Source organism: Carcharodon carcharias, chromosome 12, assembly GCF_017639515.1.
Source record: "Carcharodon carcharias isolate sCarCar2 chromosome 12, sCarCar2.pri, whole genome shotgun sequence".
NCBI lineage: Eukaryota > Metazoa > Chordata > Chondrichthyes > Lamniformes > Lamnidae > Carcharodon > Carcharodon carcharias.
The window spans coordinates 114,367,945-114,383,366 of record NC_054478.1 but is presented as its reverse complement, the minus strand read 5'-3'; the positions used below and the strand labels follow the sequence as shown (position 1 = coordinate 114,383,366).

The window sequence follows — 15,422 nt, the reverse complement described above, 5'->3', positions numbered from 1 at the left end:
GTTTTATATGGACTCAGCATGGCTTCCTGTTTTTTGTATTCTTTGTCTCTGTTTATAAAGCCCAGGGTCTTTATGCTATATTACCTGCTTTGATTAATATGTCATACCACCTTTATAAAACTGTGCACAAGCACCCTATCAAGGTCCCTCTCTTCTTTCAGCCCTTTTAAAATTTTGCCATTATGCATGGATTGTCTCTCCTCATTCCTCCTATCTCACACTTTGCTGCATTGAAATTCACCTCCTATGGATCCACCTATTCCACTAACTTGTCCATGTCCTCATGAAATTTATTAGTATCTTCCTCATTGTTTACTACACTGCCAAGTTATGTTCAGTCTGCAGATTTTGAAACTGTGCCCTCTACCCCACAAGTCCAAGCAAGGCCTTACATACACCAAAAACAGCAGTTGTCCTAGCACTGAATCTTGGTTGCTAGGTACAGTCTTGGTACAAATGTTGTTCCCCCCAGCCTCCCCATCTGGATCCTTTGCCCAAAAGCTATTGCTGAGGAAGGAAGGTTAAGATGTCATTAATCATTCAAATTGGCATGAAAATATACCCAGCATCAGCAGCAGCAGCAGAATTGTATTCAACCACAATCCGTAATCTCATGGCTCAGCATAACCCCTACTCTACCATTTCCCACAAAGCCAGGGGATCAACCCTGGTTCAATGAAGAGTGCAGGAGGGCATACCAGGAGCAGCACCAGGCATACCTAAAGATGAGGTGTCAACCTGGAGAAGCTAAAACACAGGACTACTTGCATGCCAAACAGCGTAAGCGGCAAGTGATAGACAGAGCTAACGATTCAACAACCAACGGATCTGATCTAAGCTCTGCAGCCCTGTCACATCCAGCCGTGAATGGTGGTGGACAATTCAATAACTCATCAGAGGAGGCGGCTCCACAAATATCCCCATCTTCAATGATGGTGGAGCCTCAGTGCAAAATATAAGGCTGAAACATTTGCTACAATCTTCAGCCAGAAATGCTGAGTGGATTACCCATCTTGGCCTCCTCCAGAGGCTCCCAGTATCACATGCCAATTTTCCGCCAATTCGACTCACTCCATGTGGTATCACAAAATGACAGAAGGCAACTGTAAAGGGCTATGGGACCTGACAATATTCCGGCAACAATAATGAAGACTTGTGCTCCAGAACTTGCTGCGACCCAGGCCAAGCTGTTCCAGTACAGCTACAACACTGGCATCTACCCGTGAACATGGAAAATTGCCCAGGTACATCCTGTACATAAAAAGCAGGACAAATCCAACCCAGCTGGTTACTGCCCCAGCAATCTGCTCTCGATCATCAGTAAAGTGATGGAAAGGGTCATCAACAGTGCTATCAAGCGGCACTTGATTAGCAATAACCTGCTCAGTGATGCCCAGTTTGGGTTCCACCAGGGACACTTGTGCCCTGACCTTATTACAGCCTTGGTTTAAACATGGACAAAAGAGCTGAACCCCATAAAAGGAAGGTTGTGGTTGTTGGAGTCAATCATCTCAGCTCCAGGAAATCACTGCAGGAGCTCTTCAGGGTAGTGTCCTAGGCGAAACCATTTTCAGCTGCTTCATCAATGACCTTCCTTCCATCATAAGGCCAGAAGTGGGGATGTTCACTGATGATTGCATAATGTTCAGCACCATTTGTGACTCCTCAGATACTGAAGCAGTCTATGTCCAAATGCAGCAAGACCTAGACAATATCCAGGCTTGGACTGACAAGTGGCAAGTAACATTCATGCCACACTAGTGCCAGGCAACGCCAATCTCCAACAAGAGAGAATCTAACCACTGCCCCTTGATGTTCAATGGCATTACCTTTGCTGAAACCCCCCCCCCCCCCCCACATACATTCTGGGGGTTACCATTGACCAGAAACTGAACTGGACTAGCCATATAAATACTGTGGCTACCAGGGGAGGTAAGAGGCTAGAAATCCTGTGGCAGGTAACTCACCTCCTGATTCCCCAAAGATTGTCCACCATCTACAAGGGACAAGCCTGGATTGTGATGGAATACTCCCCACTTGCCTGGATGAGTGCAGCTCAAAAGGCTTGACACCATCCAGGACAAAGCCGCCTGCTTGATTTGCACCCCATCCACAAACATACACTACCTCCGCCTCTGATGCAATAGCATCAATGTGTACCATCTACAAGATGTACTGCAGAAACTCACCAAGCCTCCTTAGATAGCACCTTCCAAACCCACAACCACCACCTAGAAGGACAAGGGCAACAGACACATGGGAACACCACCACCTGGAAGTTCTCCTCCAAGACACTCACCATCCTGACTTGGAAATATATCGCCGTTCCTTCACTGTCACTGGGTCAAAATCCTGGAACCCCCTCCCTCAGAGCACTGTGAGTGTATCTACACCACATGGACTACAGCGATTCAAGAAGGCAGCTCACCACCACTTTCTCAAGGGCATTTAGCGATGGACAATAAATGCTGGCCTAGCCAATGACACCCACATCCCATGAATGAGTAAAAGAAATATTCCATAGTTGGGGGGGGAATGTCCAAGTATGGCTAACTAAAGAAGTTAAAGATAGCATTAAAAGGAGAAGCTTATAATGTTGCCAAAAAGAGCAGTAAGCCCGACAATTTGTAGAATTTTAGGATTCAGCAAAAAGTGATCAATTAACTGAAACAACATTTACAATTTGTATTTATAGAGTCTTTAACAAAGTAAACTGCCCCAAGGAGCTTCAAAGGGGAATGATAAAACAAAATATGACACCGAGTCGGCAAAGGAAATATTAAGGCAGGTGACCAAAGGCTCGGTCAAAGAGGTCAGTTTTAAGGAGTGTCAGAAAGGAGGAAAATGAGGTAGAAAGGTAAAGACACAGAAAACAAAATGTAAGAAACTGAAAAGGAAAATACTGTGGTGGCTGTAAGTCTAAAATTAAAAAAAGTGCAAGAAAATCTCAGGCGGTTTGGCAGCATCTGTATAGCGAGGAACAGAGTTCATGTTTTGAGTCCAATATGACTTCTTCAGAACTGAAGAGGTAGAAATGTGATGGGTTCTATGCTGTTGAAAATGGTCAGGTAGAACAAAGGGAAGAGGTCAGGGATAGGTTAGAAGGTGGGAGAAATTAAATGACAAAGATGTCATGGAACAAAAGGCAAAGAGAGTGTAATGATTACAGTGAAGAAATGAAGCATTGGTCCAGAGTAAATGTAAATGGCAGAATAAAAGAAAGCTCTGTCTAAAAGCAAAATCATGAAAACAAGATACATTCCAGTAGTTGGCAAAAAAGGAATCAAAATGGAAGGCAGAATTCATTGTTAAGTTGTTGAACTTATGATTATATGAGAATAAACTAGCAGGAAACATAAAACTAGATGCAAAAGCCCCTCTCGGTATGTAAAAGGCAAGAGATTAGCAAAAGTAAATGTGGGCAGAGACAGGAGAAATACAAATGGGAAACAAAGAAATGGCAGTCACTTAAAACAAATATTTTGTATCTTTCTTCACATTAGAAAGTACAGAAAATATTGTGGAAAGACTGGAGAACTAAGGGTCCAGTGAGAACCAGGAACTTGGTACTAAATTAGAAACTAGTACCATAGCAACTAGAAATTAGTACTACAGCAATAGCGCTGGAGATTTTAATGGGACTAAAGGTTGACAAATTCCTTGGCCTGCATTCTAGAATTTTTGAAAGGTTGTTACAGTGACAGTGAACGCATTGGTTTTGATCTTCCAATATCCCTAGATTCTAGAACGGTCCCCACGGATTGCAAACTAGCAAATCTAACCTCACTATTCAGGAAAGGAGCAAGAAAGTGTTTGTAGCTCAAGGAACTTTGGATCTGAGTAGAGGAGCTGGAGTCCAAGCTGCAGACATTGCGCTACATTAGGGAGGGGGAGAGTTACCTTTTGATCCAGGAGGTGGTCACAACTTTCAGATTAGGTAACTCAAATTTGGTTTGTGAGCAGAGACAGGAGGATGTGACTGCAGGTGAAGCAGATATGGGGACGCAGGGGGTAGCATTCGAGGAGCCTCAGCCCCTCCAATTGTCAAACAGTTACGAAGTTCTCGCAAGCTGTGTGGATGTGAACAGGGACTGCAGAGAGGATGAGTGAACTGACCACAGCACTGTGGTACAGGGAGCCATTCAAGTGGGGGGAGGAAATAGGAACGTGGTAGTGATAGGAGATAGTATAATTAGGGGGATAGATACTGTTCTGTGCAGCCATGAACATGAGTCCTGAAGGCTGTGTTGCCAGCCCGGTGCCATGGTTAAGGACATCTCTTCAGGGCTGAAGAGGAACTTGGAGTGGGAGGGGAGTGATCTAGTTGCTGTCATCAATGTTGGTACTAACGACATTGATAGGACTAGAAAGGAGGTTCTGCTGAATGAATTTAAACAGTTAGGAGCTAAATTATAAAGCAGAACCTCCAAGGTAATAATCTCGGGATTACTACCTGAGCCGCAGGCAAACTGGCATCGGGTAAATAAAGTAAAGGAGTTAAATGCATGGTTCAAAGATTGGTGTGGGAGGAATGGGTTTCACAGTCCATGGGGCACTGGCACCAGTACTGGCATAGAAATGAGTTGTTTCTGTGGGATGGGCTTCACCTGAACCGTGCTGGGCCCAGTGTCCTGGTGAATCGCATAACTAGGGCTGTAGATAGGGCTTTAAACTAAATAACTAAATGTGGTTGGGGTGGGGGGTGTTTTGGGGAGGGGATACTTGGCTTACAAAGCAAAAGGATATGGCAGCATTGCAGGGCAGTAATTTACGCAATCTTACCCAGAGTGTGACAGGAAGGGACAGAGTGTCCAAATATATAAAAAAAAACAGCAGCAAATATGGTCTAAGTGGGAAAAAATGATAAAAAGGCAGAATTAATGACTTTTTACTTAAATGCACATTGTATTCGGAACAAAATAAATGAATTAACGGCGCAAATAGAGGTTAATAGCCATTATGGAGACATGGGAGAGAATTTTCTCCATCGGGCAGGCCAGATGGGAGCGGACGCGGAGCCAGTCACCACCTGTGATCGGCTGCACACCACCGTTTTACCTGTGTGAGCTGATTATGACGTCCAGCATGACGTGCGAAAGAGCGCAGAAATCTCCCTGAGGCAAGGAGCTGGTTCAGGGCGATTAATTTCATAACTGACACATTGAAAAAAAGATAAAAGAAAATTATCCAGACAAGTCCCCTCACAGCGACAGTCACATGAGCTGGGACATGTTTATGAATTTTCATGATAATTTTTATTGAATTAATAAAACCTTCATGAAACCTCATCCCGCCCGTGGATTAGGTTTCACAAAAAAATGAGAAGGCCACCTGCCCACCAACCTTAAGGTTGTATGGACAGCCCTGACAATTACTCCAATTAGTTTATTAATGGCCTTGACAGTTCAGCGGGCACGCAGCTGACTCCAAGCACGCTTGCCGAACTGAAGATCGGAATGACGTGTGGTGATGTCAGGACGCACACCCGACGTCACTGTGCGCCCACCCCCTGCTTGTCAAACAGAAGATTCTGCTCATGGTTACAAGGAGATCAAAGCTGGGAACTAAATATTCAGGGGCTTGATGCTTTTCGAAAGGACAGGCAGGATGGAAAGGGTGGTAGGGTAGCCTTGTTAGTACAAGATGGAATAAGTACAATAGCAATAAATGACCTTGGATCAGAAGATGTAGAATCCATATGGGTGGGGATAAGAAATAACAAGGGGAAGATGACACTGGTGGGAGTAGTGCCTCCTAACAGTAGCTATGCTGTAGACAGAATAAATCAGGAGATAATGAGGGCATGTAAAAAAGGCAGTACATTAATCATGGGTGACTTTAATCTTCATGTAGACTGGGAAAATCAAATTGGCAGAGGTAGTCATGAGCAGGAATTCATAAAGTCTATTTGGGACATTTTCCTAGAACAATGCATTGTGGATCCAACCAGGGATCAGGCTTTTTTGGATCTGGTAAGGTGTAATGAGGCAGGTTTAATAAATGATCCCACAGTTAAAGATCCCCTAGAAAACAGCGACCATAACATGATAGAATTTAGCATTCAGTTTGAGAGTGAGAAAATTGGGTCGGAAACAACTGTGCTAAATTTAAATAAGGGTAATTACAAAGAAAAAATAGAGTTGGCTGGAATGGACTGGGAAAGGAGTTTAGCCGAAAAGACAGTTGATGAACAAGCAGACATTTAAGAAAATAGTTTGTGACTCACAACAAAGATATATCCCAATAAGGAAGGAGGATTCTAGGAAGGGGATAAACCAACCATGGTTAACCAAGAAGTTAAGGATGGTATCAAATTGAAAGAAAAAACATACAATGTGGCAAAGATTAGTGGTAAGCCAGAGGATTGGGAAAATTTTACAAACCAACAGAAGATGACCAAAAAAAAAATAAAGAGGGAGAAAATAAACTTTGAGGGTAAACTAGCAAGTAATATGAAGACAGACAGTAAGAGCTTCTTTAAATATATAAAAAAGGAAGAGAGAAGCCAAAATGAACATAGGCCTCTAACAGAATGAGGCTGGGGAAATTGTAGAGGAGTTGAATAAATACACTGAATCAATATTCCTGGTGGAAGACACTAATAGCATTCCAAAAATACTAAATAATCAAGGGGCATAAGTGGAGGAGGAAATAAACACAATAACTATCACTAGAGAAAAAGTACTAGGGAAATTAATGGGACTAAAGGCCAATAAGTTCCCTGGACCTAATGGGTTGCATCCTAGGATATTAAAGGAAGTAGCTGCACAAATAGTGGATGCACTGGCAGTAATCATTCAAGAATCCTTAGATTCTGGAAAAGTCCCGGAGGATTGGAAAACTGCCAACACCCTTATTCAAAAAGAGACGGTGACAAGTAACAGGTAACTATAGGCCAGTTAGCATAACATCCGTCATTGGGAAAATGGTAGAGTCTATTGTAAAGGATGTAATAGCAGAGCATTTAGAAATGCATCATATAATGAAGTAGAGTCAGCAAGGCTTCATGAAGAGGAAACCATGCCTGACAAACTTATTATAATTCTTTGAGGAGGTAACAAGCAGGATAGATAAAGGGGAACCTGTATAAGTAATATATTTGGATTTCTAAAAGCTGTTTGATAAGGTATCACATATAAGGCTACTTAATAAGGTAAGAGCCATGGTGTTGGGGGTAGTTTTTGAGCATGGAAAGAGATTGGCTAGCTAATAGAAGACAGAGAGTTGGGATAAGGAGGAGGACATTTTCAGGATGGCAACCTGTAACTAGTGGAGTGCCACAGGGATCAGTGCTAGGGCCACAATTATTTACAATATATACTCATGACTTGGATGAGGGAAATGAATGTATTATCACCAAGTTTGTGGATGACACAAAAATAGGTGGGAAGGCAAGTGGTGAGGATGACACAAAGAGTCTACAGAGGGATAAAGACAGGTTAAGTGAGTGGGCAAAAACTTGGCAGATAGAATGTAATGTGGGAAAATGTGAGGTTATGCACTTTGGCAGGAGGAATAGAAAAACTGAATATTATTTAAATGAGGAAAAAACTGCAGAAATCTGCAGCACAGAGGGATTTGGAGGTCCTCATGCATGAATCACAAAAAGCTAGCTTACAAGTTCAACAGGTAGTAGGGAAGGCAAATGGAATGTTAGCCTTTATTTCAAAGGAAATGGAGTATAAAAATAGGGGAGTCTTGCTAAAACTATATAAGATACTCGTTAGATCACGCCTAGAATACTATGAACAGTTTTGGTCCCTTTATCTAAGGAAAGATGTACTGGCATTGGGAGCAGTCCAAAGAAGGTTCACGAAGTTGATTCTCAGTACGGAGGGATTTTCTTATGAGGAGAGGTTGAGCCTACTCATTGGAGTATGGATGAATGAGAGGCAAAAATAAAAACAAAAAACTGAGGATGCTGGAAATCCAAAACAAAAACAGAATTACCTGGAAAAATTCAGCAGGTCTGGCAGCATCGGCGGAGAAGAAAAGAGTTGACGTTTCGAGTCCTCATGACCCTTCGACAGAACTAGGTGAATCCCAGGGAGGGTTGAAATATAAGCTGGTTTAAGGTTGGGGGTGGGGGGGGGGGGGGGCCACCGGGTTTGGGTGGGGGGGAGAGAACTGGAGGGGGGTGGTGTGGTTGTAGGCAAAAGCCGTGATAGAAGCAGATCATCAAAAGATGTCACAGACGGCAGAACAAAAGAACACATAGGTGTCGAAGTTGGTGACATTATCTAAAATCCTGGGTGGGTTCGAAACATGAGGGGTGGAATTTCAGTTGGAATCCACATGGGGTAATTCGGAGACAGAGACAGTCACTGAGAAATGAGAGGCAACCTTATTGAAACATATAAGATTCTTCTGGGGCTAGATTCATTGAATGGCAGAGTAGACTTGATGGGCTGAATGGCCCATTTCTGCTCCTACGTCTTATGGTCCAAAGAAAATGGGAAACTCGAAGCTAGTTAGCCTGATACTTGTGTTAGGGAAAATGCAAGAATTTATTATTCAGAATATGATAACTGGGCACTTAGAAAATCATAACATGATTAGGCAGAGTCAACACAGATTTATAAAAGGTAAATAGTTTTAGATAAATTTTTTTTGAGTTTCTAACAGGGTAACTAAGGGGCAAACAGTAGATGTAGTGTATTTTTACTTCCAAAAGGCATTTGTAAGGTGCTACATAAGAGGTTATTACAGGGAATTAGAGCTAATGCAGCTGGAGCATAAAATATTAGCATGGGTTGAGGATTAGTTCATGGACAAAAAAGAGAATAGGAAAAATTGGGTCATTTGCAAGTTTGTGGGCTTCCATGAGGATCAGTGCTTAAGCCTCAGCTATTTATGATTTATATCAATGACTTAAATGAGATGACCAGGTGTAACATATCCAAGTTTGCTGATTATACAAAGCCATCTGAGAAATTAAGCTTTGAGGAGGCTGCAAAGGGATATAAACAGGTTAAGTGTGTGGACCAGAATGCAGCAGTTAGAATATAATGTAGAGAAATGTGAAGTTATCCACTTTGATAGGAAAAATAGCCTAGAAATTACTTTTAAACTGTTAGATAGTGGCAAATATTGGTATTCAGTGCAATCTGGGTGTCCTTATCCACAAATCACAAAGTTAACATGCAGATACAGCAAGCAAACAGTATGTTAGTCAATACAAATTGATTACAAAGTGTTTGGAGCATGAGAATAAAGAAGGTATTGCTGCTATTTATAGAGCATTGATGAGACCAGGATTACTGTGTACATTCTAGCTAAGAAAGGAAATACTTGCTTTAGAGGATATGTGACAAAGGTTCACTGGACAGTTGGGATGAGGGGATCGTCCTATGGAGGAGAGATTGCACAGACTAGGCCTATATTCCCCAGAGTTCAGAAGAATAGGAGGTGATCTCATTGAAACAAAATTGTTAAGAGGCTTGACAGGGTAGATGCTGAAGGAGGATCTTTCCCTGATTTAAGCTTCAAGTTGTGAATCTTTGGAATTCTCTATCCTAAAGAGCAATGAATGCTCAGTTATCGAGTATGTTTCAGACAAAGATTCATAGATTTTTGGATACCAAGAGAATCAGGGATATGGAGATAGTGGGGTAGAATAGAGTTGAGATAGATTAGCCATGATGTTGTTGAATGACAGAGCAGGTTCAAATAGGCAGATGGCTTACTCCTATTTCTTATGTCCTTATGAAATCTATCTGCCACAGTTTCACCCATTCAACCTATCAATGCCCTTTTGTAATTTTATGCTCTGATCTATATTGCTACAATACTATTAATTTTGCTGTTGTCAGTAAACTATGACGTATGGTGCTTTAATGAGTTATCTAAGTTATTAATAGATGTAGTGAATAGAGACCCCAGCACAGATCCTGTGGCATGCCACTAGTCACTTTCTTCCTTTGAGTACATACCCAATAACCTTCTACTCTCTAAGCAATCTCCTCACCAGGTCAATAATTTGCCTTCAATTCCATGATCTTTAGTTTTAGTCAACGGTTACATGAACCTTAATGAATGCCTTCTGCAAGTTCACAAACTACATCCATAGACATTCCATTGCCCACTACCTTAGTTAGTTCCTCAATAAATTCAATTCGGATCATTGGACCTACCCTTTACATAAATAATGACTCTCTCTAATCAGCTCAGCCTCGATACCAAGGCTCGTTAGCTGCAGCTTGAATGAGTGTTCTGAGATGCTACAAAACAGCTGTAGGTTTGCATGTGCTTACTGTGAGTCATCGCTAAAAAGGCAACATGGTTGACTGGTGGCAATTAGTGTTATGCAACCTTGATACATGGCACTGGGGGGCCCCATATTCCTTGACATTTGGTGACCTCTTCCCCATATGTTCCCAGATCCTGTAGGAACTTAATGCAGAACTAACCTAGCTACCATTTCCTTCTAGGAATGGTCTAGCTATATTGCAGGGTGGGTAATCTGGAGTGGCAAACACAAAGCAGGATATTAATTTCTCCAATAAAACAAAAGGTTGGGAGCTATACAACTCTGCCACTTATCCACGGGCAGGATTTTACCGTCGGCGATCGGGGGCGGGGCCCGCTTGCCGACATGTAAAATGACGCGGGATGACGTCGGGCAGAACTCCAGACGTCACCTTGCTCCATTTAAATTTTCAGGAAGGCGGGGGTGCAGCAAAATCAGCTGCGTTCCCGCCGGCCTGTCAATGGCCAATTGAGGCCATTGATATGGTCAATTAAGCAATTAAAGGATCTGCCCGACCAACCTTAAGGTTGGCAGGCAGGCCAGGAGCTCCGGCGGCAACTAGGAAAAACATGAAACCTCATCCACCAGCGGGATGAGGTTTCATGTAGGGTTTTAAAAATTTTAATAAAGTTGTTATGGAAATTATGAACATGTCCCAACTCATGTGACATGAGGGGACATGTAAGGGAATTTTTTTTCTCTATTTTTAATATTGTTGAAAGTAGAGCCGATCTCTCTGAGGCTGCACTTAGCATAGCGCTTCCCTGCGGATGTCACGCCGGGCGGGCCTTAATTGGCCTGCCCAAGTAAAATGGCGCTGCACCTCCAATTGGGGGCGCCGATCAGAAGCGCGCCCGCATGCGCCAGCCCATCAACTTCCCCCCCTCAAGGGGAAAATTCTGCCCCATTGGTTTTCTTTTGCACCTCCATATTGGGTTAACTTGCATCCAACTTTCACCCACTACTTCCTGTCCCCTTTTGTCCATACAGATTTTAGAAAGGCAACAAATATTTAGAAACTTTTTTCATTCCTTCTAAGGCTCCAAAATATTTCATCTTTCAATGTAGCCATTTATCTTAAAGTTTTGTTACATGTTAATTTCATTCTGTGAAGTATAGTGTTGCAATACTGACTGACTGCAAATCTCCATGTGTGACGCACTTAAGGAAGTCACAATTCTAATTCAATGCATTGCAACACTTGATTGAACTACAGCAAGTTTTGAGGCCTTTTTTTTTAATTATCATGAAGGTTTTTTAGCTCCAAGTTCAGCTTCAAAACTGAAGAGTTCAATTCCAGTTCAATTTCTTCCCCATTTCATAACCAGGTATGCAATGGTGAGTCTAGTATTATAACGTACAATGATTTAAAATTAAAGGATACAGTTAAAAAATAAAGAGTGTAGTGTTGTCAATTTAAAGGCTATGGTCTAATATAGTTTTCTTCAAATATAGCTTTGTATGGATACTATCATTATTTCTATCAAATCATACAGCTTTATGGAAGTTATATTCTAGTTTCATACCTGCCCTCCTCTGGGTTGATGCTTAAGGTTGTCAATTGATCCAATTTTGGATTTGATATTTTTCAGATCTGGCATTGGTTGGTTGATCACTCGGAGCTGCTTTGGAGTAAGGGGAGATTTTGGAGGAGTGCGGATAATTGCCACTTTCCGTTCTGTGGGTACAAGAATGGGAGACTTGTGTGTACCAGGAGTGCCGGGAGTGCGAGGGGTCCTGCTACCCGGTGTGCGGGAATAGCTGGGTGGTGTGCCAGGTGTGACTGCAGTTGATCCAGGAGTGGATGGTGTGGCAGTGCCGCTCCTTGCTGACCTGGGGCGAGTTGATTCAGATCCTTTAAATATATATAAAACATGTTATTTTTTCATTTAAAGCAATAGTATTGCCCATATATATATATATATATATATATAGCTAAATATCATATATTTCCTTTATTCTTTTATATACACTGAATAATATTTATTTACACAGATATATAACTCATAATGTAACAGAATTTATGTAGAACATTGCCCAATTAATTAAATAAGCATTATCCACTTTAGTATATAGCTTGCCATCATTAAAATAGAAAAACACCTTCTTGGTCCACAAGCTATTTATGGCCCAATTTGACTCCAAGTCTGCTCATGCTTCGCACAAATTTGAACTTTTATTATCCATCTAGTCATGTTCCGAATGTTGCACTTGAGCTACACCAGGTTTGTCATGCAGAAAACAGTTGATAAGATTTATGAAGAATTCAGTAGGAGCAGAGCCACCACTGACTACAGGCTACCTGCACTAGTGTGTGCTCGCGATCTGGTCATTCCTTGGCCCCTTTGATCATTTCTTGGTTCAGTCCTTATAGCTAGAGGGGGGTGGATAGAGGGGAGGGGGTAAAGGAGATACACAGAGTATGGGTAAAGACATTCATTCAAGGTCATTCAGTAGGAAAAAAATATATTTTCAAAATATTTTGATGAAAATGATCTTTATGCTTGAAACGTGTACCATGTGTTATTTGCAGTTAATTTTTTGAATGGAAGTAAAAAAGTCAGAAACATCATGTTAAAAATATATTTAAAGTACAATATACTTCTTCAGCGATTTCAAATTAAATATTAATTTGCTGGAAATAGTATCATAATTTAAATAAGAAATTGGAGGGTCACAAATCTTACTACACGGCAACAAATATATATCTTGAATCATGTCTCTGAACAGTATTACCTACCTTTTTGTCCCTAGCAAAATGAGTATCTTCAATATCAATGAACCATAAATGAAAATCAGATTAATATGTTCTGGCCCTATGAGCATGCAGGGACTAAAGAGCAGTACTCTTCAGTTTAGCATTGTTTTGGGCCTAATCTGGCTTCCTGGATGCAAGTGCTTACATTTGAATTTTATTACATTGTTATGATGCAAGATTGCTAGAACCCACGATAAATTTTGGGACAGCTGTCCTTAGGACATCTGGTAGCAGATAATATAATTTTGATATGTATTGCTGAAAAAAAGAGACATGTTGAAGCTTTTAGCCTTGCACTCATCAGGAGACTTCACAAGATTAACAATGTAAGGGGAAAACAACAATTTATAATGTATGTGAACAGAGTGCTGATTGGTTGGCAAGTGGACTCTGATTGGTAGAGGCGTTTCCATGAAGAATGCACCAGTGATGGTGACTGACAGTTAACTGCCAAGCATTGTTTAAAATTCAAACCAGGCAGCTTGACCCTGATTGGTCAAGACATTGCACTGAGAAATCAGTCAGTGAATGGCTGTCATGTATTTTGTTTAGCTGAAATAGGCACAATGTGTTTACATGTTCTTTCTGTCTGCAAAGAACAGGGCCCTGTGTATTAATATATGTAGCTTCCAGTTCACAGTGACACAGCTGATTTCACCTGTTGCTCAAAGTTACTATTTAAATTCACAGCTGTATGTAATAATTTCCTTATATGTTTTAATGGGCTCCAATTTGCGCTCAAATTCACCTTTGAAATGGAAACTCCCATTCCTAGATGTACTAGTTGAAAAATATGCCGGCAGGTTCGCTCCCAGTCTCCCGCAAGCCTACCTTCACTGATCAATATATGCGTTGAGATTCTTACAGCTCCACCGAATAAGATTTGTCTTATCAACAACCTTGTAAATAGGACTGAGCCAATTGTTCACCATGCAAGCTCAGTGCTGAAATAGGCCACATCAAAGTTATCCTGCAGGAGAATGGCTACCCTGATCAGATCATTTTGCACTCTCGCGAACTCATGAACTCGCCTATGACTGTCACTTTCTGCCCTGGAAAGTACCCAGTCAACCTCAGTTTAACTTGGAAGGGCAAGGTATCTAAAAAATTTGAGCAACAGGTGAAGCTAGCTGTTTCACGCTGCTATTATGCAGTAGCAAGATAAGCGGTATTCACCAGGAACAGGATGCTGCTGTCAAGCTAAAAAAACATTCTGCCTATCACACAAATGAGTAATGTGGTATATGAATTTCAGTGCCAGTGTGATGCTAGGTATGTAGGCCATTCATCCCAAAGACTGGCGGATTGTATCAGACAGCATGTCCAAGCTACTGTTCGCAATGAGCAAGGTACAGAGCGTACCCAACCAGCCCATGTTTGTGTTAGGAAACAGAGGTCCAGAAAGGTAGGCCACACACACACAGACAGACAGACAGCCAGAAAGCAATTTGAAACAAAAACAAAAACAGAATTACCTGGAAAAACTCAGCAGGTCTGGCAGCATCGGCGGAGAAGAAAAGAGTTGACGTTTCGAGTCCTCATGACCCTTCGACAGAACTTGAGTTCGAGTCTAAGAAAGAGTTGAAATATAAGCTGGTTTAAGGTGTGTGTGTGGGGGGGGCGGAGAGAGAGAGAGAGAAGTGGAGTGGGGGTGTGGTCGTAGGGACAAACAAGCAGTGAAAGAAGCAGATCATCAAAAGATGTCAACAACAATAGAATAAAAGAACACATAGGTGTTAAAGTTAAAGTTGGTGATATTATCTAAACGAATATGCTAATTAAGAATGGATGGTAGGGCAGTCAAGGTATAGCTCTAATGGGGGTGGGGAGAGCATAAAAGATGTAAAAAAAAAAAATGTTTTTTTTTAAATAATGGAAATAGGTGGGAAAAGGAAAATCTTTATAATTTATTGGAAAAAAAAAGGGAAGGGGGAAACAGAAAGGGGGTGGGGATGGGGGAGGGAGCTCACGACCTAAAGTTGTTGAATTCCGTATTCAGTCCGGAAGGCTGTAAAGTGCCTAGTCGGAAGATGAGGTGTTGTTCCTCCAGTTTGCGTTGGGCTTCACTGGAACAATGCAGCAAGCCAAGGACAGACATGTGGGCAAGAGAGCAGGGTAGAGTGTTAAAATGGCAAGCGACAGGGAGGTTTGGGTCATTCTTGCAGACAGACCACAGGTGTTCTGCAAAGCGTTTGCCCAGTTTACGTTTGGTCTCTCCAATGTAGAGGAGACCACATTGGGAGCAACGAATGCAGTAGACTAAGTTGGGGGAAATGCAAGTGAAATGCTGCTTCACTTGAAAGGAGTGTTTGGGTCCTTGGACGGTGAGGAGAGAGGAAGTGAAGGGGCAGGTGTTGCATCTTTTGCGTGGGCATGGGTTGGTGCCATAGGAGGTGGTTGAGGAATAGGGGGTGA

General features: G+C 41.8%; 1 protein-coding gene across 1 annotated transcript in view; it reads right to left on the bottom strand.

Annotated features, from left to right (window-relative positions):
* The window catches only part of map2 (microtubule-associated protein 2), a 362,870-nt gene that overhangs the window by 24,748 nt on the left and 322,700 nt on the right, over window positions 1–15,422 (bottom strand). The window contains exons 13-14 of the mRNA XM_041201434.1: window positions 12,552–12,623; window positions 11,776–12,104 (exon numbers count right to left, since the gene is read on the bottom strand). Of these exons, the coding sequence (XP_041057368.1) occupies window positions 11,776–12,104; window positions 12,552–12,623 (401 nt within the window). The remainder of the gene's footprint in view (window positions 1–11,775; window positions 12,105–12,551; window positions 12,624–15,422) is intronic.